The sequence below is a fragment of the Chanos chanos genome, chromosome 2 (genome assembly GCF_902362185.1).
Source record: "Chanos chanos chromosome 2, fChaCha1.1, whole genome shotgun sequence".
Taxonomy (NCBI): Eukaryota; Metazoa; Chordata; class Actinopteri; order Gonorynchiformes; family Chanidae; genus Chanos; species Chanos chanos.
This window is the reverse complement of record NC_044496.1, coordinates 54,633,428-54,657,740: the sequence shown is the minus strand read 5'-3', so window position 1 is coordinate 54,657,740 and position 24,313 is coordinate 54,633,428. Positions and strand designations below refer to the sequence as shown.

Sequence of the window (24,313 nt, the reverse complement as noted above, 5' to 3'; positions counted from 1 at the left end):
GATCAACCTTTAGGTCACTAGCTTACTAGTTCATGTCCTTTATCCCAGTTAGCGGTTACGTAACTACAGTTGCTGCTGATCTAAAACTGTGTTTACTAAACAACTCAGTGTGGTTTGGTTTTGTTCTCTCTCTCTCTTAATTTTACAGGAGGGGTTTTCTAAATGAAGTGCGGTAAAGTTCTACATTTTGTTTTTTAAAGTGTCGAATTCATTAAATATAATGCTTGATTTTAATGCTGCTGTACAGAAATTTGCAGTGTTTAGAAAGATTTTAATTGTTTCTGTCATGTTTGTTTGTTTCATTGTCATGTTTGTGTCAGGTTTCAGTGAAAAAATAAGTATTTGTTATCCCTCAAGTTACAAGGTGTCAGAATAGAAATTGGTACGTGTGTGTGTGTGTGTGTGTGTGTGTGTGTGTGTGTTCCCTCTCGGTTGTGTGGTCTCAATTTCAAGCCCGTTTGGAAAAAAACAAAGACGGCGCTGGGTCTGATCTTACTCATGAAAGAAGCACTGGACTTTGGCTGCTTAGCAACAGTGAATGCTGCTTTGGGCTAGGTTTGCCTAGGCCCCTCCCTCTCACACAGGGTCTTGTTCAGGGATAAGGTAACTGGCTGATCCCCACTGTAAACTTAGCTCCACAGAACCACGTGGGGTCACAGAGGCCTGCGCTGGACCTTGAGCTGCACACAGCGTGAGCAGAGGCGTGTCAGAGCGTATCCAATCTACCAAGCCAAAGGTATGCTAACCAAAACCTGACAACAATGTGGCATAGTCCTGTCTCTGCAGGCTTTTGAGTTTTAGGAGCGTGTTACTGATGCATGGTCGGCTCTGACTGAGAAGAGGCTGGGAAAGTTGATTAGTTTGATTAGTGTCTTGGAAGGAGTGGGTTGCCCGTTTTACTGAAACACACACGCACGCACGCACGTACGTACACACGCATAGCCACACACACACACACATAGATTGAGTGTTTGCTCACTGGTAATGCTTTGCACAGCACTAAAGCGATTGGTGCTGAGAGGGAGCCCTGGCAGATCAGCGGATGAAAGCGGATGAATGAGTGGGAGCTTCGCTGAGATGTTGCACTCCGGCGTAATGCTGTTTTGACTGGTAGGTTCATTCACAGTTTAAGCTTGCTTCTCAACCACCCGAGGCTGGAACTCGTTAACTATTGGAACAAAATAAACCACCACTTTCTTATTGTAATATACTGTGAGGGACTTGTTCTACTCAAGCATGGCTTGTTTATAGATTGCTTGATTTTACAGCTAGACTGAACTTCTTTCATAGATGGGTTTTAAGGAGAGTCCAGGGTGTTTTGAAGCTGGACTTGATGTTGTGGTTTATGTGAATGAAATGCCATTGAATGTAGATCAACTATATATATATATATATATAATTTTTTTTTTTTTTAATCGACAAAATCTCAGTTTTCTTGTTTATTTTTGGCTCTGATCTGAGAGTTCATTTTTATTTTGCTGTGTGCCCCGTCTGTCATAAACAGACACGTCATTGTGTTCAGTGGTTTGCACAGGCAGTGTAAATATGGACTTAAGCAACATGAGTTCCCTGAGTTTTCATATAAAACCAACACTGCTGAATATCGCCCTTTGACTCAACGAACTTCCTTCAGACTACCTTTTTCTTTTTTTTTTCTTTTTTTTTTTTTTCCACTGTCGCCTGAGAGATTCGTAAGCGTTTCTGAAGCATATTACAGCAGCATTCCGTGTGGAGAGGGAGAACAGAGTGGAAGTTGTGCGTTTAATGCCCATCCCTGGCTCAGACACTCAGCCTGGGAGTGACTAAGCAATGCAGTCTGTTTCCCACAGAAAGCTTTTCATTCTGCCAAGACATTGACGAATGGATTGTCACTCTGCATTTCTGGCACGGAAGCAGATTTTAATTAGAGACCTCTGAAATCTGGCGCGGCGTGTATGTTGTGTATCCTTGGCGACAAATCTCTAAATGATAGTTCTTGTGAAAAAAAAAAAAAGTCTCTTTTTTTATTTATTGTAGATTCTTGTGGTTTGCATGTGCATTCCGTTGCTCAGTCTTTTTCATACTTTCATACGTCCCGTGCAAGTTCACCTTGTTTCACAAAACTGCTGGGCCCGAAGAACCTTCTAATGTCAAGTATACAATTAAAATATTTTCACATCTTGATGCTGTCACACAACAGAGCGTGATGTGAAGAGTAACCGTATAATTATTATTATTACCAATGGCTGATTTTGTGCTGGTGCTTGAAGGTTCATGACTCTAAAATGGTTTTGTGCCTGAGCAGTTTCCATGATGTGAAATGCTAGGTTCCTGATGTGTACATGCCAGTGCGAACAGTTTTGTTGGCATTTTGATGGCGTTTTGATTACTATGATCAACACTAGCTTCATAATTTTTCCATGAATCCACCTGGTTTACATACAGTGCACCCATTACTATTGCTAAAGTAACAGCCGCTGAACCCAGTTTTTATAGTGCCAGTCCAAACTTTAAAGCTATGCTTTCTTTGCTAACAGTTAATCAAAAACTAGATATCCATCTATGCACTACTATGGATACCATTTATGTTGTTGTATGTAACACTTTCTTAGCAGAGGCTTCAGAGGCCATAGTAACTATATACTCTTCTAAATAATAATGAACAAAAAAAAAATGCAAGTATAAATTCAACAGTTGTAAGATTATAATAACTGTCGTCTTATTTTGTTGGTACCTTTGTCTTCAAGACTGGATGTTTTTCATGGTCTCTGGACCTTATCTCGGGTCATGTTATTTAAGACTCCTGTTAATCTCATTAGGTCACTCTATCACCTTTTGTGAAGCAATTTTTTTCCCTTTTGTTTTTCAAGAAATTCCTTGTTTATACATAGTACCATGTGTACCTGTTAATGTTTAATCGTTCTTGTTTGGCTGTAAGCAGTTTATAAGTTTGTCTTCTGATACAAGCATTGCTTAGTTTCCACAGAAATTTCCTGAGAACACTCCCTTCCTCACATATTGTATTGAACCGAAGCACGTTAGTGTGCAAAGGTTTTTTTTGTTTTGTTTTGTCCTTCCAACCATTGAGAATAATTCCCAACTACTTCCTCTCCTGCTGAGTATGGCACTTTGATCATAACTTGAGCAGACAGACTGTAAAAATGTACCAACGGTATAATCCCAAACTTTTGTTTTTGTTTTGTTCCATCTCTTTCCACATCTTACTTAAAGTCTTTTCACATTTTTTATTTACTTATTAACTCTCGGATGATTGTTTTGACTTGATTGAAATGCAAGACGTTTCTTTTACTCAAATCAGCCAGAGGTCATTAGCTCATTGTAATGCAGTGAGCTCTGGTTGGCACATTTTTCCATGTATTTGTGCACTGATATCTTACACTTTCTCTTGGCTCTGTCACACTAAGCCTTTGTTTAGAGTTGGGGCTGGTCAGCTTGGCAGTGCTGTCCCTGTTAGTTCACTAAAGCAAACGCAACAAACCACTGCAGGGTGTTTTCATTAGCGTTTTGGTGCCTCTCTCTCTCATTTTAAGCAGCAGAGTTGTTTCTGACCCTAACATGGCCCCCTTTTCTGTTTTCCTGACTGGTCATGCATCTAAAAACTCGCTACACAATCACACACCCCAACAGACGGCTTATTCACAATAGTTCTGTGTCCCCAATCCCCCCCGATACCCCTGTCACATTGTTGCTTTGAATTATGTTTTAAGCAATAGGATGGCCTCTCAAAATACTGAAAACACGTAGATTTTGTAGGTAAAATGTATACTTATTTCAGCATTAATATACTGTGTAGATTCGGTACCCATAAATGTCTTGACTCATCTGTGATGGCAAAAACAAGATAGTGAGTTTTATTTTTAGTGTTTGTTTTGAAATTGAATGGGAGGAAGAGTAAAAATGGAGCGTAGTGTGCATTAGTCCCACTTGGATGCTTGCTTGTAGAAGAACAGAATGCTTTGATACTAGGTTTTGAAGGCAGTTTGTAGGTCTCGAATGTATGCATTTTGCAACAGGAGCCATTAACAATTTAGCAGGGTGTTGCGATACTGTCATGGACTCAGAACTAGTTTAATTAGCGAGGTCTGTAACCTTGAGGCACAAAGACGGTAATCAAGGTCAAATTTCAGTCAACAAGAAGAATAGTTTGACAGTCTTTTAATTTATGCATGTGAGGAAACATACATGTTTTTTGGTGCTTGTCTTCCTAATACCCGTTGTCACAATGCTACTCTGGTGCGTAGAGTAACATACTAAGTCTTTAATGCCAAAAAAAAAAAAAGTTTTGTCATGTGTTTCAAGGTTGAATTTAGAATAAAGCAATAGTCTTGGCTCTAAGTACTGAACTGTGTTGAAAAGCTCATTTGCCCAATAGAAATTTGATGAGATAAAATGATGATTTCCTAACCCTTACTTTTAAATGCAAGTCAAATTATTTAGCTCACGTATTCATGTTTGTTATGCAGAAACAGGCCTCATGACCATACCACAGTATTCTATTAAATAATGGTCAGTCATTCTAATATTTCCACACACAGGATTGGTCATTAATTTTGAAAGTGTATAAGATTTTATATACATACAATAGGCATCAGCTGTTTGAATGATGTATGCATTTTGTTTACTTGTTTTGTCACAGGATGTGCTGAATTGCTAATGATTATAATAGTTGTCCATTATGTAACGGAAGAGGCTTGTTATACAATGTCTTAATCTGTTCTCATTACCTGTTTTTGGCTGGTTTCCATTAATAAACAGTAAGAGCTCGTTCTGTGAATGCCAAGTGAGGTGTTCAAGTGAAGGAACTTGGCTCTTAAGTACATGATCTTAAGATCTAGAACATATTGCGCAAGCCAAGCTAAACATGTCTGGTGGTGTGAATCTTCATTGCAAATCATACACATCTTGTGTAAATATTTAAAATTAAGCTTGCTGTAGAGCATTACACACTTTTTTAATGTTTGAGAATGCTGACCTTACGCTTTTGTCTTTGTTTTTCTTTTCCTTCCACATGTTTTCTGTTTTTACAAATTATACAACGGAAGATTTCAAGTACATATTTCTCTCTCTTTGTTTTTTTTTTTTGTTGTTGTTGTTTGTTTTTTCAGGTAGGAGTGATTGAGAACTGAGGCCAACGTGAACAAGAAATAGCAAGAGTTCATGTCAGTCTACAGTTATTCTCAAACCTACACTAGGCATAGCAATTGGATCACTCACTCCTGAGTGAGTTCTGATGTGAGAATCTCTATTAGTACTAATCATGGATGCTCCATTTAGAAGCATGTACTTATCAAGTCCCTCGGAAGACCAGAACGGTAATGACATGCCCTGTCCAAAAGACTCTTCTCTGGATTCGCTGACATCCAGCAATAATTTTACCAATAGCAGCAAAGACAATCATGGTGTTATGGAGATGCCTGGGTGCTGTAATAGTGAAATAACTTCAGTCAGCTGCTGCAATGACAGAAACGCGTTTCCGGACAACTCCTTCATTTCAGCTGATCGTGAACAGGTTTTGCCTTCTGAGATTCCTGTGGAGCAGAGTAACGCTTCCATTCTGGATTACATGAAGACCAACATTGAAAACTGGAACCAGAATATGGCACTGGTAATAACAACAGGTTTACAAAATGGGAACGCTGGCTCGGATAATGGGAACGCCGACAGCGTCGAGAGTGGCAGTGTTGAGAGCAGTGACAGAGTTTCAGAATCCTCCCCAGATTCCGCAGACAGAGAGAGCTTTGACCCGGGCTCGTACGCTCTTTCCCGCGGTAGCTCCATCGAGAACGGAGGCTCGGTGAGCTCCGGGGAGATGGTTCTGAGGGGGAACAGCTTTCTCCTGCATGAATCCGACCAACCGCTCAGCATATCCTTTCTAGAAAAGTCCATAGACCCCTCAGATGTACCCTCTGACATGGCCTTGTTGTCTGGCATGCTCCCTGATGTCTGTGAGGGGCTCCACGCCAACACAGGAGGAGAGAACGTGGAGCTCCCACCGTCGGGATCCACCTTCATCCGACCAAAAGATCAGACTTTTGTTCTAGAGGGGAACATTGTTGAAACTCCTCCTGCTCCTCAGCACAGAACGGAGGAGGGGAAGTCTACGTCTCTTTTGAATTCAGCTACCACTAGACATGAGTCTTTGACCCCTGTACAGCAGAGAAAAATTGCTCTGGAAGTGGAGAAACTACAGTGTTTCACAGGAGGATCCACACAGTCTCTTTCAGCAGAGGGAAAGACTTTCTTTCTGTCGGGCACCGAGGATTTAGACACCAGCTGCAACGCCCAGACCTCAACTCCAGTCCAGTCTGTGAGCAATAAGACCTTTTGCCTGCTGTCCCTCACGGAGTCACCCCTCATGAGGGAGAAGGGTGATGTCCGGAGCCCTCTGGTCCATGCCGCGAAAGAACAGCAGGGCGGTTTGAACTTGAAGTCCGTTGGGATTGCCAGAACTCCCCTTACAAAAGCAGCCAAAAGCCACAAAGTGGAAATAAAAACATTTCCCAAGCCAGACTTCAGAAACGTTAAATCCAAAGTCGTGTCACGACCCCCTAATCCTTCAAAGCAGTCGAGTCAAGCCACGTTGAAGGTTACGCTAAATCACTCAAATCAAGTTACTGAAAGCCAAACTATGAAAACCTCTCATTCTTCACACTTAAAGTCGCCCCTTGCTAAAACTGCTACCTCTGGTGCTCCCAAATCAACAGTCATGCCAGTTAAGAGCGTCCCAAAGAGAGAGCAAAGCACCAAAGGGACCAAAAGACCACGGTCGTCCACTTGCCAGGAAAAGTCAGTCGTTCCTATCTCCAGGCCACGCCGATGGTCAGAGAGCGCTTGCTTGTCCAAAACAAGTGGAGATACTCCGGATCAAAAGGAGTCACGAGTCATCTTCAGCGCTGCTCAAAGTTCCACTACTGCAGACATTCCAAATCAGAATGTTGCGGTCAAACATCCAGGCAGGAAAGTGCCTTCCAAAGAGGACAGAAAGAGGAATGGGTCACTGGATGGACAGCGAGGATATCAGAAAATCAGTCTGGTGGTAAGTGCATCTTAGATTTATGTGCTTGAGCTTTGCTGATGATAAATACCGTGGATTGGGCTAGAGTGTGAAAATGTAGTCTGTAATATGATCCGCTTTTTTTTTTTTTTCCATTTTTGAGGCGTGAGATGTTTTGTCTGAATGTACTCAGATGTGATTTGGAGTTGTTCAGAAATAGTTCAGGTTCATTTTCCAGTAAATATTTTTTCCTCAGTAAGATGATTTATAGTAAAAGTGGGGACAAAACCATTGATTTTCAGACATAACATTTGCCGTACGTTTAATCCACAATGTATTTAATAAATGAAACTATATATATAGCTTTATCTGGTATCATTTTATTTTTATACGTTTTCAAACTGTTAGTGTTGTAAGCCATGAAGGGGACTGATGCTGTTCATTCATACAGCCTTACTGAACTGAAAGGTTGTGCAGACATGAGCAAATTGCCCTCAGTATGTTTCATACATTTGATAATGCTTTGATAATGCTACGTTTGACATTGCTCACTGTGCAATAATCTGATTTTTGCACTGTTCATCAACTCAACCTAATTCAGTTAAAATCAACATTTTGATACTCAGTAAAATGAATAGTCTCTGCTTGTGAGGTGTGGAAACAGAAATTCATAAACAGAAGCCTAGATCAAGGCTGATTCATTTAAAATGAAAAAAATCTCGGGTTGGTTTGGGGTTTTTTTTGGGTTTTTTTTTTTTTAAACACTTTGGTTCTCTCATTGTCCATTTTAAATGCTCTTAAATGTGTCTCTCAGACACTGACAAGATTCCGTTATGATGGGTGTCTGGAAAATGTTATCCATGTGCACACACTTGCACCATGTTTATAGAATAGGAGAGAGGGTGGAAAAAAAACTTGGCAGGGACTTGTAGAATCCCAAGGGAACTGTAGTACAATAGCCACTGAGTTCTGATCCTGCATGAGTTCCCTATAGGAAGAAACCGTTTCAACTGTAAAATGGCCAACGCTGTTGCGAGCGTAAGGGGCCGAAACTTTGGGCTCCTAACGTGGGAACACTTAAGTGAAAGGGAACTCCTCTTGCAGGCAGCTGTATCCAAGCCAGCGGAATCGGCCACGTGTGAGTGGAGTAAAGGAAAATTTGGACCTCAGCCATCCCCAGGCAGGGCAGGAGGTGCCCCATCGTCCCGAGATCCAGCTGCAAACCTTCGTCCGCCACCTTCCAAAACAAAGCAGAAGCCAGGCAGCGCAGGGAAAGATGGCTCTTCTAACACTGACATGCCTCTTCAAAGGAGTAAAGTGAACACACCAAGAGGTAAGACATAACTTTGACTGAGTTTATGCTGAGTTTATCAAAATGTTTTTCCATCATAAATGTGTTCCCGTCAAGTGGTATTTAACACACGTTTGCTTTACTTAAGAAACGTAGTGTACTTTTAAAATGTACAGTTTATTCTGTTCCCAGACTGATCTCCTCTGATTGGTGGGTGCTCTCGTATGTAAATGCACATATTTCACTGTAACTCTGTGTTCCAGCTGTAATGAGAAAAGTACATTTTAGACTGAATGTAGCCTTTGGTTATGTAATAAACATTTCTCTAGAGACGCTCAGATTTCACACCACATAGAGGCTGGCAGAAAGAAGTCAGACTTAATTTGTTAAGTGCTCTGCGTTGATCAAAAAGGAACAGTTGTTCATTCAGACCGACATTTATCAGACATACTGACAGTGAATGTAACATGTGAGAAACGTTGTCAAGATAAGCGGAGCCTGTGGCAGTGTGACTGATACTGCTCTCTCTTCACACAATGTAAAAGGGCTCTCCTTTATGGACTTTGATACCAGTGAGTATTGGCGACAGTAGAGGGATCAGACTGAAATAATTGCATGTTGAATTATTCAGCTCTTATTTACAATTAGACTACATTGTTACTATGTTACCCGGGCAGCAATTCAGTTTTTAAAGGACTTGCAGTGTAGAGAAAATGTACAGTAAAACCTCAGCTGCTGTCAGCCAGGTACTATTCACAGCATCCTGTTAGTTTGTCAGATCCATGTCAGATGACTTTGGGCTGTTTTTATTCTTTTTCACTTTATGATGTAATGTTTTCTTCAGCTCAGGGTGTAGCTTTTCAAATTTATCACACCTGCTTAGTAGCAGTTTATTTTGGTTATTTCCTGCTATTCTTACGCACTTTGTGAAAGAAAAGGACAGAGCGTATGTTTTTCCTTGCTTGGAGGAACTTGTACGCAGTTATTGATTTGGCTGCAGTTCTTGGTATTACCATTAGAGGGCAGACATTCTACAGAATCACGAAAACCGCTTTCCTGCCTCTAATGAAGAAAGCGTATGTTTAAGTCTCTTGGGTATGACGGAGGATACAGATGTACCTTCCCTATCTTTGTGCCTCTCTATGGGACACTGATAAATACCGGCCTCTCTCCACGTAACGGCCTTTTTTTGTAGTTCCTGCGGAGAGCAGGAGTTGTAGGGAGGGGGTTTTGAAGGGAAAGCAGTAAAGATAATAGAAAAGACAAGGGAGGGAAATTCACTGTTGTGTTGTGTGCTGCTGATTAACCATTCAAGACGACGTGTTTGGATCAAAGTCCTTGACATGGGTGGAATCCCGCTGTGTCTCATGTGTGCTACAGCCAAAAAGATTCTGAAGTTCAAACAGCAATTTTTGTCCCTCTTTTCCCCCAGTCTTTCTTATTTAAGCTTTACGGTAAATGTATGTTGATCTCTGATATACTGAACACTCGCGCTCTTTGGCAGTTCCAGCGTTTGCGATTGCACATCTGGACCGCAGCTCTTGTTCGACGTTAACCCTTTAGATTCCATGAACTTCGCTCTCCTTTCCGTAGAAGTGTTGAACATAAATAAACCGTATCACGTGCACGTGTGTGAGCATGCTGACTTCCAGTTAACCTGACAGATTAACGTAGGATGTTATTTGTAAAGCCGTGAACAGTAGCATTTTGGTTTGAAATAAGAGTCCTGAGTTCTCAAATGGATGTACAAGAAACATTTTTTTCTGACCTTGGATCTTGTTTCTTTTTATACTTTTGTCATATTGAAACATGCAATATTTTTTATACTTCAATTTCTGTATGTTCATTTCTGTACTTTCAATTACTATATGTGTATCCCAGCGTAAAAAAACAGCAAGCTCTATTCTCATTTTCCAAAAGATAGTAACAAAAATGTAGTTGTAATTATTATTTTGGCATTTTTAGAATAGAAATTCTCGCATCTTAAGTATATTGCTCCATTTCAAATGGAACTTGGTCCCACTGTGCTTATCCTTAAAAACAATTGCCTAAAAGCACCATGTTTTATTTTACTCATGTTTAATCCTGCCCAGTGACTGTGCCTTGCATTTTACAGACAATCAGAAAATGCGTCTGACGGAAGGCCCATGTGACACTGTTGCCGTGGGGACCAGCTCCAAACCCACCCTGAACACTGGAAAACCCCCCATCCATGCACACATGCCTGGGGCAAGCTCCAGGTTGCCTGTAAAGTCCCAAGCCCCCCACAAGAGCCCCAGCAAATCCTCTTACACCGCTGGACAAACCAAGCAAGGTGAGCCTTTCCTGTGGGCCGTTTAATGTCCACCAGTCCGTTCAGGTCAACTGCACCGCAACGTTTTGCCAATCAAATAATCCCCGTGCTGTGTAATGTGCCATTCAGACAGATTTGTGTGGTTTAGACTGTTTGGAGAGTGTACACAGAATCGTCATGCTGAAGAAGCCCAGGGCTTTGCGGTTGCTGCAGTCTGTTTCTGGCATGTCAGGTGTGCTCTGCTCCAGGTTGTAATGAATAATTCCTACAGTTAGCACAGAAACATACTGCATTCACAGCTCTTTTAATGCAGTCTGCTCAGCCTCTGCAAGATGGCATTTCATACTGTTTTATAACCTGTTTTTTGTTGCATTTTCAACCTGTTTGTATGCCCATAGCATTGAGTATGCAGTACTGAGGACTTAGATTAAACCTATCTGAAGTTTATTTGTGCGGAGGTATTGCTGGTCCTTTGTATCACCCCCGTCTGGGTTCAGTGGTGTTAAGTCTTATGTGTAGAATCCACATAGGAGAAGCAAGCATGGCTCACCCTGAGGTATGTGAACTGAATGACTTATGGTCCCAGTGGAACTCCAGGCTGACTGTGCAAGCTCTGCTCTGTGTGTGTTTGGAGCTTGGTTTATTTATGTGCTCTGCAGTGCCTATAACGCATACACTGAGCACGCTCCAACCAGTCTCATCTGCACTGTGTGGGGATAGGACAGCATGAAGACAATTGAGAAGGATTTTTACTCTCATCAGAGGAGGACACAACTGGTCAGAGCACACGGGATTAACCTCATACATCCTGACCCACTCTGGTTAGTCAGTGACATCCCAAACATGCAGCCCAGAACATTCCCTCAGTGTGACTATTAATCATTACTTATATTTGCCATTACATTAGGTCCCCCAGAAATGGTTTCATTAAAACAGTCTATGTGTTGTGTAGTGGTTACATTCTCACACACACATCTCACTCAGTGTAAAACCATAATAATGCCCCGAAAGCTTACTCCCCTCACATCTGGTTCTAAGCCTCTTACTGCAGTTAAGTCTGGGGTACACAGATTTAGTGGGCAGAAATTAAGATCGAAGTATTTCAATCTGTCAAACACCTGCTTTCTGGGAGTAATTATTGTTGGTGTTCAGAGATCCCATCATTGTCTAGGTCATGTTTTTCGATGGGTTTGCGTGGGGTTAGGTTAGAATACGGTTAAAATGTAGGCCACTGGCATTTCTTCGATTTTTAGACTGACAAGGGAAACCCAAGCAGACAATGAGTCTTTTTTTTCCCTCTCGGCATCTTCATTAGCCTTCTACTTTCTCATTGGTTGATGGATATGCTCTTCTATGAACTGGGCTCCACACTCCCAGATGTCTGGGAGGCAGGGTTTGTTCCACTCCAGTTCACTTGGAGAGAAGCATGGAAACAGCTCGCGTGAATACGATTACGGGGTTTTGATTCATACCAGCGGATTTGTTTGTTTTCATCCTGTTTGTGAGGATCTAGCCAAACAAACCCATGTCTGCTCAGGGAGGCCTTAGGAGCTGCACTTGGACAGAATTTTCTGTGCACGTTTTCACCAATTCCACTTTGGTTCCCCAAACCAGTACATGTTCCCAGTTTGATCTGACTCTTTTGACATGTCTCCTTATTGGATCCTATCGCTTTTGTATCATTCCCCTGTTAACTATCTTTCACTGGAAGCATAAAACACAGCTATGGGAAAGTAAGTAGACAAACATTGTCGTGTGTCTTTGATCTGTCTGCATCAAGGTAGAATTCATCTGCTTGTCAGAGAGACGTTAATCTTAAAAAATGAACAATTGGGTCAGACCCAGACAGTTTGTTATTCAATCTAGTATATTCTCTTTGTGGTCTTTTGATTATGTATGCTTGGGTTTATGTATGTTTAGGTTTTTTTCCCTTTCATAATAGCTCTTTAGGCTTGGTTTTAATGTCATCTGTTTGCTGTGTTTTGCTGTGATTTCTAACAATGGTAAAGCTGTCTTGGCTGGCTCTATCTCTGTTGCCCTGGTAACACAGTAACACCATGCAGGGCGTTATGCTCAATGAAACGCTTTGTATGTTGTAGGGAAGTGATCTTTCTATGAAAGCTCACTGGGATTCTTCCCATCTGATTAATGGAAAAACCGCTGTGCATATTCAGTATTTCTTTCCCACTTGCGCAATGCATACACACTTTTATAAAACTAGAGCTTGGGAGACTCTGGATGGCTGTTTGATGCACGCTGCATATGTTTGTATGTGTTTTCCTCCTCAGACTGTACAAAGCCATGTTCAGGAATTTTAGGGAGAACCCCGTCAAATAAGACTACGGGGCCAAGTGTCAAACTCCGCCCACTCCCCAGCAGGAGCACGCCTTCAGGTGAGAGATACTGGTCCTGAGACTGAATGGGCATGTGAAGTAGTTTTTATTTGTTGGTTTCTGGGGTGGGGGTATTTGGGCCCCCCGACCCACCCCACAGAGTTTCACTTGTCTGCTGTATTTTGCCTTAATTAGACCATTCAGCTACAACAGTACTTCTGTTTAAAAAGGTTAGACTAAAGATTAAGCGGCTATTGTGAGAATGTCTCTAAATAAATAAAGTGAGCTTAGTGATATCCCCTTCATATTGATCATTAACCAACATTTAATGATTTGTCTTTTAATTATCCTGACTTTTCTCTTTCCTGATACACTTTAAACGTGAGATGATTTTATTAAGGGCTAGAAATTAGCTTCCTGGTGGTAGAAACAAGGTGCTAGCAACAGGTCTCTCAGTTATGGCTCAGTGCTTCGGAGCAGCCCAGAGGTTCACTTACAGAACTGTTTCTCACAATAGTTGGAACAGGATGCAAAGGTACAGCCTCCTCCAGCCAAGGCTCAGCAAAGTCGTTGCCCAGTCCCCTGAAACCCAGAGACGCAGCACGACCTGTACGACCGACCGGCGCTTCCTCAGGTAGGAGCAAATGTTCAGCCAGGATGTGGCCAGGATGCCTTTTCATTCATACAGTGGTTTTTTTTTTTTTTTTTTTACGTTCGACCCTGGAGCAGTGAACTTTTGTTGCAATCCAGAGAATCTCAACTCGTGGCCCTCAAGGGTCAGGTACTTCAGGTTATCCACCCTCTCTTCTCCTAGTCAGGTATGATCACATGGTGGATACACATTTAAGCCAGTTGTTCATCTGACCGGATGTGATGGCCAGAGTGGGGTGCCCTGGCTCTAAGCCATTACTAACCCACCTGATGACGTGTCTGTTAATTCACATAATTCATTGCTTTGATAAGCAGCACTAGCCCGCATTTGCTGATTGAAAGTGCGCTGCCCAGTCATTGATCTGAAAAGAGAAAAATACACTTTATTCATGGGATAGAATCCTGCTTACTTAATGCAGTGAACCTTTACCAAAAGGTTCTCTCCTGCCCTGGTCACTGTATTGAGTTCCTTGTGTAGCACAGATCAGAGAGACTTTGGTCAGGCCCAGAGAATAAATAAGATTTAAGAGGCCAGAGGAAGTCTCTGGGTTCATACTGCTTCAGCGACTGCTTCCATCAGTCACAGTGGTAGAGTCTGCCGGAGAGCAGAGAAGAGAGTGTTTTTTGTGGGACTTGTGGCTTGTACAGGGTGTGTAATCCATCATTCTGTCTGTGTTTTTTTTTTTTTTTTTCCCCATATTGACTCCGTGAGGCAGTTGGTTTGTACCATGTGGCCTCTGGTGTGCTCCCTCAGCAGGGCAAGATCGCACTGTGTCAGCTCCGTCAGAGGACCCTGGCTAATACCGAGTTGTCAGCCTCAGCTAATGTCACCGAATGGCTTCAAGCCAGAATCACACACTGTTTGGGCTATCTTTATCACCTCTCTCTCTCTCTCTCTCTCTCTCTCTCTCTGTCTCTCTGTCTCTCTGTCTCTCTCTCTCTCTCTCTCTCTCTCTCTCTTTCTCCCTCTCTCTCTCTCTCTCTCTGTCTCTCTCTCTCTCTCTCTGTCTCTCTGTCTCTCTGTCTCTCTCTCTCTCTCTCTCTCTCTCTCTTTCTCCCTCTCTCTCTCTCTCTCTCTGTCTCTCTCGCTCTCTCTCTGTCTCTCTCTCTCTTTCTGTTCTTTATGCTTTGAGCAAGGGCACCAGTGAAACACTCTTCGTGTGGGGGTGCCTGTGTGAGTTGAAATGTGGTCAGACTTGGGGAAGCAGAGGTCCCTCTGGCAGACCATCTGTTGTCTTGTGATGCTGTGATCTGCTATTTTTATGTATTAGATACTAAATATTCACCTCAAATTGTTTAAAACAGCAATGTAGTCTTAGGAAGTATGTGTTTTTAATCCAAACTATGTAATCTCTCACCAGGTAAAATAATCTTTGTATTTTGCCTGCCATTTTGCATGTATTTACAAAAAGAAAAGATACATGCAAGTACATTTATGAATTGGCTCTTGCTTATGGCTGTAGGCATTTGTGCTCCATCACAGTTTGTTCCAGCATACTGTGGTTTTAGGGTAAAGATATTCTCTTTTTATTGCCGTGTAGAGTGTAGTGTTTTGTGTACAAATGTCGAGTTTAATTGCAGGCATACAAGCATTCCAAGCTTTACATATCTTTTGGGATACGTTAGTCTGTACACAAGCAGAGAGCCAAAGTTTTAGAATGTTATTTTATGTTAACGCTCTCTAGGATTTGAATTTCAGTCTGAGGCGAACAGACGTAGCGTTTTTTGCTGCCGTCAGCGCCTCTCCACATGTGCTCCTTGTAAACATAATTACACTTTAGACGTAAAATTACGACTCCCGTGAGGCACACACTTTGTTTTCTGGGCTCTCGTTGGCATCCAAAGTGTGTGTTTGAGAGCGGTTTAGCATCTGTGGCTTTATCTCACAATGCGTCTCCTGGCCACAAACGAAGTCCGACAGAAAGAGCTCCTCTCTAGTTTATTATGGATGTATTTACAGTGGAAGCAACAAGCATGGCAAAGCCTTAAGGGCATGTATTCTTGCCACACTCAGCTCAAAGTCACGCCAATACCACCAGAGCTTTGCACCACAGAAGTGCACCAATTTAGTCTAACCCAGTCAGTGATTTACAATGACAATCCTCATTTTTCTTTGAATTTATGTGCCTCTGCAGCGATACCATGAGTTTTTTACATAACGCTGAGACTTTTTGTTCTGCTGTTCACATCTCTGCTGTTCATTAGTGTCTGCGTGTTGTGATGCTCAATTTATGATGCATCATGTCTGTTTTAGATGTTCCCAAGAATATTTATTTGAAAACATAATATTCATAAGTGATTTAAATTATCATGCATTTCCAGTGTTTGAATCAAGTCAAGAGGGTTACCTTTTTATGATTCTTAAGATTCACATCATCAGTCACATAAATTATATTTTTGCTCTGAAACCTTGATTTCTATAAAGAGAAAGCAAGTCATCTTTGGACCTTTAGATCCTGAAGCGTATTTAAAGGAATGTTTTTCGTCTATCTGTAATGATTGAAGCTCACTAAAGATGAGCATGGCTTTTTTTTTTTTCCTCCCAATCCATCAGACACAGCCACGCACGCACGCTGTGTGCTTTTCACTTGCCTCCCGCCATTTTTTCCCTCCTCTCCGTGGAAGTGGGTGAGAGAACAAATGAGGGTGCATGGGAGAGAGAGAGAGAAAGAGAAGGGGAGAGAGAGAGAGAGAGAGAGAGAGAGAGAGAAGGGGAGAGAGAGAGAGAGAGAGAGAGAGAAGGGGAGAGAGAGAGAGAGAGAGAGAGAAGGGGAGAGAGAGAGAGAGAGAGAGAAGGAGAGAGAGAGAGAGAGAGAAGGAGAGAGAGAGAGAGAGAGAGAGAGAGAGAGAAGCCTGTGGTATAGCACTACCCACTCTAGGCTCTGCTGCTGCTTACTCCGCCCACTCCCCCTCTCCCCTCTGTCTCTTCCTCCATCCCTCCCTCCTTTCAGTCAGCATCCACCACTTCCATAGCAGCAGCACTGCCAGGCACAGAGATGCTTCTGAAGCTTTGAGAGCTAATGGATGAGAGCTTGTCGTCTACGACTGGATTAAGGTTTTCTGCCTGTGTCACATCTGTCTAGGGCTGTGTTGCCAAGCGACCCCTCCTCTCCTCTCCCCCCCCTCCCCTCTCAGTGCCCCGAGCCCTGGCTCGTGCAGCAGATCCTCGCTGAGCGTGGGGGCAGAACGCTATCGTGCTGATTTAAAAAGCTGAAGGGGGGGGGTCTTCATTTTCTTCTTCGCTTTGCGATCTCTGCTAGTCTTGTTGTGGATTTTTTTTCCCCCCTCACTCATTTTCTCTCTCTCTCCCTCTCTCTCTCTCTCTCTCTGTTCTTTATGCTTTGGTGCATTTTATAAGCTGGACCACAAGGCACTAAGATCATAAAATGCAGGCATATATTGAAGCCTCCTTCTTTTTTTTTTGACTATTTACGATTTTCTGTTGCTCCCGAAGAGTTTTTAGTTGCGTTTCCGCTCAAGCTTGCGAGATGTTGTTCTCTCCCAAATTCTCACTCTCCAACATCCACGTGAAGCTGACAGCCAAGGGTTTACTCCGGAATCTGCAGCTCCTGTCGGGATGCAAGAAGAGTACCGTGGTTTTCCGAGCAGGTTTGTGAAATCCCACACCATAAAGTGCTGTTGTGTGGTTTTACCTTGGCTTTTCATACACACGAAACATGGAATTATTTGGAGCTCTTGCAAGATTTAGTTTTGTCGTCTAGCATGTTTTGGTGCTATTTATAGACTGGCTTTTCTCCTTGGCAGTGTTGGGGACCAAGTGTGTTTTCTGCTAAGACGTGTGTGTGTGTGTGTGTGTGTGTGTGTGTGTGTGTGTGTGTGTGTGTGTTTACGAGCTGAAGGCAGTCACTTACTCTCAAAAATTAGAAACTAACTGACATCTTAGTTTAAAAATGTTGTGTTCAGACCTGAAAGTGTCTTTAAAAAACAAACAAGCAAGCAAACAAACAAACAAAAAACACGACGAGCATGTGTCTCTGATTACAACAACAGAGCAGGGTTACTTTGGGCTGTAGTGACTAGGTTAAGCCTGGGGTAAGCTGCCTGGTGAGAACCTCCCCTACAGGATCCGTTCCCGTGGAAAAGTCACACTGGAGATTGTTTGTTTGTTAAAGTCATTCCTCTCCTTTTAATAGAAAATGTCCAAATATGGATCCTCTGTACTTTGGGGATGTGCGATATGTATTCTGCATGCCATCAGATGAAACTATATTTGGATGGTATGATTTACGACTAAGTGCCACAGGGTGAGATTTCACTTGAAGCATCTCACTCAAAATAAAGATGTTGTTTATGGTACAGTCTTTACAATCAATTTTGATTTTGTGTGTTCATGTTATAATGTTGTTTGCTGTTTACATAGGCTAATCTAGGCCAATGGATGTTTCCAATTTAACAGCTGACAGACTTCCACAGGAGTGATTTCTACAGCGCTCAAATCGATTTAAAAATTGAGCATGCAAGCATATGTGCTGTAGTCAGCACAACGTCTAAATCTGCAACCTTGTCTCTGGGGCAGGTCATTGCCATAGCTTGAGCTATAGCCGTGGTACACTAATAGATTTAGTAAAAGAAAATCTTGTAGCTTCCCGGTTTGGCATTCTCAGATAAAAGTACTTTGTCTGTGCTTATAGGCAACTGAAGTGTGACATCCGGGGGGGGGGGGGGGGGGTTGTTAAGATTTTAAGAAGTAGCATGTTTGATTCTGTAGCCAGTTGTGGTCCCTTATAGTATCCTACTTACTCTAGAATTTTCAGTCACATTTAACAGCAAAATTGCAAGCTGTAAAACTACTTGGCAGGAACATCAAGGGAAACTATGCTTTATGCCCTGTGAAACATTTTTTTTTTCCCTCCTATATTTTAAAAGACTGAGCTTGGTGCAGACTGGAAGCTGCGCTGTCAGGGTTCCTATTGACTAATCCGAGGAGCGTTATCGTTGTTCTGTTTTATTTGTTTATTTACCCACCCCCAAACAAACAAACAAACAAACAAAAAAACCCACAGGGTGCCAGGGCCTTGGTTGTGCCATCCCCTAGTGGTACAAGAGATTAGTGAATACTCATTATGTCATTGCCTGTATTTGAGTCAAGCTGCAGAGCTCATTAATACCCTCTTTGTCAGTCTAAGAATATTATTGAGGCCTAGCTTTACATTAAAGACATTAGTTTAACTCAAAGAAAACCCCCAATTTATGCAGATAAGGTCAGTGTGCCATAAGTAAGTACCTCATTCATTGGTCAGGAGCAACTGGTGGAGGTATGCATTAGTGTTAACAGCTCAGGAACCAATCTCTATTTTTGATGTTTTGATAAGTTGCTAATGATTAATACTACGACCACAACTTGTATACATTAAAACTTGGACGCATTAAAAACACCTTAGATGATGATTCTGACTTGTTTTTGCCCTGCTTAACTGGCTGCTATGACCGTTGCTAACATCTTTTTGGGCGCTGAAGCATTTGCAACTAACCACCGGTTGCCATGGCAGTCCATATTGAGAGCGCAGTGACAGCAGTCAGTCTGTGGGGAGCGGAGGAGGCGTGCGCTTTACGGGCCTGTGTGAATAATTCAGCCGTATGAGAGAATACTTCATTATTTATGTCAACGTGCACGTATCTGTTGTGCAATGCAGTGTGCCTAGTTTTGACTTATTGTAAGAAAAAAAAAACTAAATAAAAAAAAAACAAACTAATTTTCTCCATCAAAGTTCTCTGATAATCGAACTGACAACGTACTCTTAAGACGAACTCTTTATTTTTATTTGTAGCTTTGTCACCTTATTATGTCAATTTTCGCTCATCTGCAAGGAAGCTTACTCTCTCTGATGGGTGATTTCCACCTTAGGATATTAGACAATTAACTGAATCAGTAGTGCCGTCATTTTGCACTAGATGAAAACAAACTAGCACCATTTAATTTTGGCGTAGAACCTTTGAAACCTAAGACTCGCGACACTGAACGAAATGGCTTCTTCTAACTATACCATCTGACAACAGGTGTTGATAAAATAGCGAACCTTGGATGGCGTAAACAAACTTAAATATATCCACAAGTTTAGAATCTAAATATTAACTGAGTGAATACCCTGTTTTAATCGATTTGAGATCATATTGTTTCTCCGTTACTTGTTAACAAAAAGAATTGATGCAAATGTTAGCACATTTAAAGGCGTGGTTCCATATCTTTCATAATACAGGGGAAGCGCTCTGTCTCTCCAAATGACCGTCTTAAAGGCATGTGTTGGTGCTCATGAAGAAACCCACGATTCCGTTGTTTCAGTGGTAGTCCCACATAAAGCAAGCTTACCTTCGCGCGGCTACAGACACTGATTTCCTTACACTGTAGACTTTCACGAGAAAATTTAATTTGTGTTTAACCTGTATTGATTACCGATGGATTTGCTCTGCCGACAGACACCTAGTGTTTTGCGTGTGAGACAGGATGGTGTTGCTAAGTTTTTCTAGTAATTACTCTTTGCTGAATTGATTGATTTTCTGAGTGTCTCAAAGGTCCTGTGTGAAGCTTTCTTCGGAACGGTGTGCAGAGTTTAACAGTTTACGACTATATGAGACTCCAGGACAGGGAGTATCGCTTGGCGACACCTGGAGGCCAATAGTAAAAGTGTAGTGCTAATCGTTGATATGACCGTAAAAAATATTGACTTAACTGTTGATGTCCATGACTGATGCAGTGTTAGCTGAGGTGTTTGGCACTGTTGGCTGTTGCATATTTTAACTGGATTTAAGTCACTGAAGTTAAGAATGTTCTATTTTCCTTGACCATAGAAATTGGCATACAATTTGCACCGTACAGAACAACAGAAAGACCTCAAACGATGTCTGCAGGAGTTAGGATATGTGTGTGTGTGTGTGTGTGTGTGTGTGTGTGTGTGTGTGTGTGTGTGTGTGTGTGTGTTTGCATGTGTGTATGCACGCGCCTGTGAGTCTCATCTGGGCTCGTGGCTGCGATGCTGCAGCAGATAGCTGAATATTATAAAAGGGCCAGTAGATGGCGCCATGCTAGAAATAATGAAACACTGACAGGTTTTTACGATCTCTCTCTACCAAAGGCATTGATTTTCAGACATGATGTATGTTTTTCCATAGTGTACTCTAGACTCTAGCCTTAATTACTGTGAACAGGGGTGTTTTAACATCCAAAATGACTTCTGTAAATATAAATGGAGTGAGGTAAACGGAATGAGGAGGCAGTTTATAAATTCCAGTGCTACTGCTTTAAAAGTGTAAAGATCATGCTTTTGTTTGCAGTGTGAATCTAATGAAGGGAAGAACTGTGTTTATCTTATGGGTGGTACCAACCAACCAGGCAAGAATGTTTGGTATTCAAATAGTTTACGGGTGTTATGGAAATAAAAACTGCTTTTCCAGTTGCCATTGTGTACACATAAAGAAAATTATAAAGAACATAAAGAAAATTGTATCATAAACTGCACTTTAAGAACAACTCTCTTGCCTACCAGGACTCTGTTTCTACCATGGTACAAATGGCGTTATTTTTATTATATTTTAGATGAGCGTGTGGCATCTCTGCATGTCATATAGCTTGGTGTGTTCAGTGAACATATTAATGACTGTAGGGGGTTCATATATTTGATGCATAGACATTGCACAGACTTCATTCAGATATCAGTTTTATGTGAATAAGTCACAACCCAAAATATTTTCTTTTTCTAAGATTGAAAACTTAGACTGAATTACATGTGTTGTGAATTTAACAATGCAGCTGAAACAGAAACAGATTAGCCATTCCAAATATAATCCACATTTCTCAATGCAAGCCTAATGTTTTCAAGGTTTACATGCAATGGTATGCAAATGTTGACTGTCTGGAAATGTGCAAAGACCAAGCAGCGGATACATTTAGCTACATACGGTTACCTCCATGTTAATTTTCAAAAACGGTTTCCTATTTCTGTGCACACGTATCTGGCCCATCTCCTCTCCTCTGGAATAGATATTCATTTTATGTGTTGCTTCTCTTCCCTTGAGTGAGCTTTGCAGTTATCCGCCCATGGCCATAAATCTCAGTGACGTCCAAGTAAAGTCCTCGCAGGGCCCTGCCGTACCCCTCCTCTCTCATTAAAAATGGTATGTTAGCAATGTGCAAGTAAAGAGCGCAGTCACAGTCACGTTATGTAATATCCCTGATGGGGACGAGCTGCCTTTCGGGAGCTTACCGGCTCGAGGTGTCTGGTATCAACAAAAAAAGTTTCCATACAGGTCGTCCATAAATACTTTGTTTCGACTTTTGTGCGTCTTTTTGGAGGCGAGAGGTACTGCCGCATAACTCACTGAAGGTGCCTCCTTCATTGCCCTCTCTGACATCACGCCCCTGGCTCCTCATCAGTAGGATTCACACCATTATTTTGACTGGGTGTTATATTTATAAAGCTGATGTAAATCAAAACCGCTGTGGCACGGGCTCTCTAAAATAAGACTGCTCTGATGGGTGCTTGGCACAGAGCGTCGGGTTGAATCTGGAGATGGATGTACATTCAGATCTTATATCAGGATAATAGTGTGTTTTTATGTCTTCCTAAGTGCTCTGGGAAGCTTCGCTCTGAGACCTAATTGTATTTTTCTGCGCAGTCCCCCTCGTCATCGGAAGAGCAGTCAGATATCAGATGCTCAGTTGCCTTTCAATGCCTCTCAGATCATCTCCAAGACTAAGGTTTATGGAGAGAGAGAGCTGCTAAAAATTGACCTGGAGAGATGATGCTGAACGTCGTTGCAACGTTAAATGGATGTTCTCTTACAGTTGACAAGAACAAACCAAAGGCGAGCTCCAGGAACCAGCAGCAGCCCCAGGCAAACGGGCATCCTGACCTGGTGCCGCCCGAGAGCAAGCCACAGGGCGTGGATTACTACCGGGCTCTGTGTGAGAAGAAAACCCAGGCCATCCACACACTGAAGAACACGCTTATATCAAACAACCGACGGTTTGAAGCCATCGCCATGGTTGTGCAACACCTACATGCAGAGGTAAGCAACGTAAGCTCATAGCATGTGGTTTAAGGATTCTGAAAACACAATTTATCATCTTCTAACAGTCATGAAAGTAAATGTTAGAGTCTCCGAATGAGTGTAAACATTGGCAAGTCAAAAGATAATCTCAATTCTTTGATGTGTATTTAGATTAGTAGACTGTGTTCATTGTTTTTGTTTCCATTATTTTTGTGTACACTGCATTGGGCAGAGTCACTAATCTGGCCCAGGTGGAGCTAGAATGTTTTGATGTGATGTTTGTTGAGTTGTTGCGTAGCGATGTCATTTGGACTGAATTGTGGTATGTGACATGTTTGTGTTTGTGTGTGTGTGTGTGTGTGAGTGTGCAGGCATGACTGAGCTGCCTTCTGTTTTGATGATGCCGTCACATGACTGAGGGTTTAGCTTTTTTCAGAGTAGTTTGGTAGTTTGTACTAAGAGCAAAGTTCTACACACAGACTCATCCAGAACTCCTCTGTTTTTTTAACATGCACCACACCACATAGTGAATAATGATCACATGATGACCTTATTGCATTTGATTCTTGATTTGTATATTTTTTGTGTAATTAATATGATTTTATTGAACATGTTGATAGATAGGTTGATATAACACACATGTGGGCAGGGTTTATGAAAAGTGATTTTGATCATTCCAGTATATTTGTGTGCCCTCTCCGCTCTGCTGTTTTTCAGATGGATTTGTAATCAACATATAGAGTGGGTTTTTTTTTTTCTCCCTCAGATGAACTGTGTGCGATGACAGGGGCACATTCAGTGCCTCAAGCTATTTTGAGTACTTTGGTTAGATTAGAGCAAGGCTATCTATAGAATTGTCCTTGATGCAATAGTCACAGGGAGTCACAGACAGACACACATGCTTGTTAGCTGGTATGTCCCGACCTGTAAAGGGAAAAGGTGAGACAGGGAGTCACAGAGGACAGTTGTCCACATCGCTTGACATTTTCTCTCAGCGCAGCTGAAAGCCCCGTCTGAATGTTAAGAGTCACCGAAGAAACATGTAAACCATCATAGAAGTCCTCCAAAATCACCATTTTTGTTTTTATTTGGAATTTTGTTATCATAACATTGAAATGAAAAAGATTGCACAGCCTGAATCATCAGCATTTGAGTAACGCTCTCTGTCCTCATTACGTATTGCTGTGAAGTAGCTAAAGAATTGGCTAATGATAGGGTGTGCCTTGTTAACCCTGCCAGTGGACTCTCTGATGCTGTCCAGGAGCAGTAAGGAGAAACGCAACTTGTCATGGAGCAAGTGCTTTTACACGTGAATTTGCTTGATGTTTGGAGTCAGTTTTAGTAATAGATGACCATCGTACATCATGGCCCACATTATCTTCTAGAACAATGAACCTCTGAATGGATTCATTCCCCCATAACCTTACTGAGTTTTGATTCTAATAAAGCCTGACAGTTATAGTTTATATTCTGGGAATTATTACAGTATAGAAGTCATAACCCTGATACTGTCCATTTGCACCGTATTGGACTGCATATCTGGAATAGTGGTAGCATTATACAGTGAGATTTCCCTCACTAAGTATGAGGTCATTTAAGATTACACTGCATGTCTGCGTGTCTCTCCTTTCCAAGACCTGTTATCTAATCAGCATTCAGTTTCTAACCACTGTTTGTTTTGACAGCAAGTGTTGGCAGGAAAAAGAAACCTAGAACAATATCTAAGGCAAGCGGTCGTTAGCGAT

At 41.8% G+C, this 24,313-nt stretch overlaps 1 protein-coding gene across 3 annotated transcripts in view; it reads left to right on the top strand.

Moving 5' to 3' along the window:
- The first annotated feature begins 770 nt into the window (after positions 1–770).
- mtus1a (microtubule associated tumor suppressor 1a) overlaps positions 771–24,313 on the top strand; it is a 34,266-nt gene continuing 10,723 nt past the window's right edge. For 2 of the 3 annotated variants that reach the window (XM_030794228.1, XM_030794227.1), the window contains exons 1-2: positions 17,020–17,171; positions 22,363–22,586. In XM_030794228.1, the coding sequence (XP_030650088.1) occupies positions 17,051–17,171; positions 22,363–22,586 (345 nt within the window). In that variant the 5' untranslated portion in view covers positions 17,020–17,050. Of the gene's footprint in view, positions 1,111–5,105; positions 7,037–8,098; positions 8,328–10,401; positions 10,600–12,866; positions 12,972–13,428; positions 13,546–17,019; positions 17,172–22,362; positions 22,587–24,313 lie in introns of those variants that run through there. The other variant, XM_030794226.1, reaches the window with a different exon arrangement.